Raw genomic sequence first — 2816 nt, forward strand, 5'->3', positions numbered from 1 at the left:
AATTCTACTCTAAATTCTAAAATAGTAAAATATAATATATCTTGATTCATTTTTCAAATAAGTTGACTTCAACTAAATTTGATTAATTAGTAATTGACTGATTATAAACAACATTAATCAATTTAATATCAAGTGAGCAGATGAAATGGAGAGATGGTGAGCAGCATTTACTGCTTTGGTTTGCTTGGGAATTTGAGCTGTAAAAGACAAAAAGGAAAAAAAAAATGGTGGTTGAATGTTAGCATGGGATGGAGAGAACCAGTGTGAACGATTACAAATATGAACGATTACTAATGTGAAGGATTATGATTACAAATATGATTCAGCTGAACCCATACAAGATCTGCCACTGCATGATAGGACTTGAAACTATCCCATGCAGGAATAACCAAATGTGCCTCATACAGCAGCCCATACAAAGGACAAGCGCAAGATGTTAGACGGAAAATGGCTAAGCTATACATGTATTTTCCGGTGCTGTGGCAAAAAACCAGACTTCTAACTCTTGAGGCTTCACCCATCTTGGGCTCTTGGCATAAGGTTTGCATTTCATCAGCTACATCTGAACTGGAATCACATACCTTGATCTCTAGTTCTCTAAGATTTATTATGTTTGCTTTAAATTGTGGGGTTTAGTAGATCTACCATATAGAATGCTTCATGCCAAGGCCATTGCACGTTAATATAAGCCCTTTATAGCGATTCAGATAGTCCTACAGCACAAGTATATATTCATAAGAAACCTCCATCAATAGAAAGTGAGCAATGAATACAAAATGGAGCAAAGAACAGAGAATTCTTACCATTACATTGTAGTCATAGGTCATCATCCCTTTCATGTCATATTCTTGCCGCTTCATGGGATCACTCAAGACTGGCAATAAACATCAAAGAAGAATTCATCATAAAATCAGTACGACTACTGACAGGAATAGATGAAAGCCAACAAGCTTTTCTTTTATGTTCTTCAACTTAACCTTCCCCATTTTCAAGGTAAAACCAGAAATTTAAGCTATTCAACACCAAATTAGGAAGTGCTAGATGATTTCAACAACAGCTCCACACAATTAGACAAAAGCTTTTGATACAGGAGCTCAAATAGCTCTCAGAAAATTGTGCACCAGATACCCGAACATTGTCCATTAATCAAAAGCAGAAATTTATGAACAAAAAATTCACGGAAATAGATCTCTAATAAGCTTAATGCATCCAAATAAGTTCTTGCAAAAGGCACCAATAGGCATAGCATCAAAAATTCTATAAATAGAAAAAAGAATAGCACAGTGATCTCATCTCAACCACTAATCAGACTTGGACATCAATACATAGACATGCTAGCTTCCCTTAGATGAAGAGGCCATTCCTAATACCAGAACTTTCAGACAATACTATTGCCTTATGGCTCAGTAGGCTCATCTGACATTGGAAGCAAAGAGACTCCCAAACACTTCCAAAATCACCAACAAGATCATGCAACGAATGCAAAATTTCAGGGAACGCTTGTCGCATTACCAATAATAAACATGCAAATAAAGTTGTAACATTTACACTCTTCCAGCTTCCCCATGTTCATGATTCAAATAACCACAGCATCAACATTGTATTCCAACATAAACAGAGCGATTGTCTAATACAAAGCGATTGTCTGATACAGAAGCTAAGTTGCACCATGTTTATGATCACCCACAAAGACACAATCCAGCCTAAAAAGACATTAACAAGCATGATACTTCAACAGCCAAATGATCAAGTAACACAAACCTTGGTAAGCCTCATCTATCTCTTGAAACTTCGATGTACTACCATCTTGCCCTTTTTGCTTATCTGGGTGCCATTTCTACATTACAATTAACAGTAAAATTATTTAATTTCAATGCCAATAAAATCAAATGAAAAACTCTATAGTTAAGTACAAAATTTGAAACCCACAAATTGATTGAATCAAATAATTCAAACCAAATTCAACAGTAAAATAACACCAACCAATGCTAGTCGTATGTAATTAGACCGAATTGCTTCCTCTGTAGCATCATAATCCACTTCCAGTATTCTATAGTAGTCCTACACAAAATCAATTTCACCGGAAAACATGAAAATCAGTGCAAATACCAGCTCAAACAAGAAAACCCCATTATCAAACAGATGAATCACCAATAATCTAGGATAAACAGCAACAATTAGTGAAGTTAAGCAACATAATTCCAGTAAAATCATGTATAAGGTGGAGAAGAGAATCAACTATTACCATTTAAGAAAAGATTATATTTTTTTGGTGTAGGGGGGAGTCACTTAACCACAAATGACAATGAAATAGACCGGAATTAAATCCCGAAAATTTAACCAACTAAACTAGTTGACATCCAAACACAATAAATTATAAATTAAGGGGAAATGGGGATTAGAGAAAAGAATAAAGGGTAGCTGAAAATGTAAGCAACATACCTTGGGTTTAGAAAGAAGAGAGAGAAAGTCAAAATTGAAGGGAGATTCTTGTTGTTGCTCATCATTGTTGTTGTGTTCATCGAACCAATTCTCTTCCCACATCATTTTGCCTCAAAATTTGCAAGATAAGCTTCTAATTGTTTGTCTTTCCTTGTATATATAATCCTGAAAATCAAAATCTGCAAAATGATGTTGTGTAAATTGGGGTTTTTGAGATAGAAAAAGGGTAAGTCTAGGGTTTATAAGATATTGAAGGTGAAGCAGATAATTTTGGTTTGCATTTCTGGGGAATGCAGAGTATACGTGTACTGTAAATGGATGTCCTAAAAAAAAGGTTATTGATAGTTCCAGACTTTTAGATATGCTCCATAACA

General features: G+C 34.9%; 1 protein-coding gene across 1 annotated transcript; it reads right to left on the reverse strand.

Annotated features, from left to right (window-relative positions):
• Nucleotides 1–214: 214 nt before the first annotated feature.
• On the reverse strand, nucleotides 215–2816 carry LOC145585368 (uncharacterized). The gene is made up of 5 exons (XM_081642076.1): nucleotides 2443–2816; nucleotides 1984–2061; nucleotides 1762–1837; nucleotides 804–874; nucleotides 215–713 (listed from the first exon to the last, which is right to left on the reverse strand). The coding sequence occupies exons 1-5, from the start codon at nucleotides 2545–2547 to the stop codon at nucleotides 642–644; spliced, it is 402 nt and encodes a 133-aa protein (XP_081498202.1). The 5' UTR covers nucleotides 2548–2816; the 3' UTR covers nucleotides 215–641.

This window comes from Chenopodium album, chromosome 16 (genome assembly GCF_948465745.1).
Source record: "Chenopodium album chromosome 16, dcCheAlbu1.1, whole genome shotgun sequence".
Lineage (NCBI taxonomy): Eukaryota > Viridiplantae > Streptophyta > Magnoliopsida > Caryophyllales > Amaranthaceae > Chenopodium > Chenopodium album.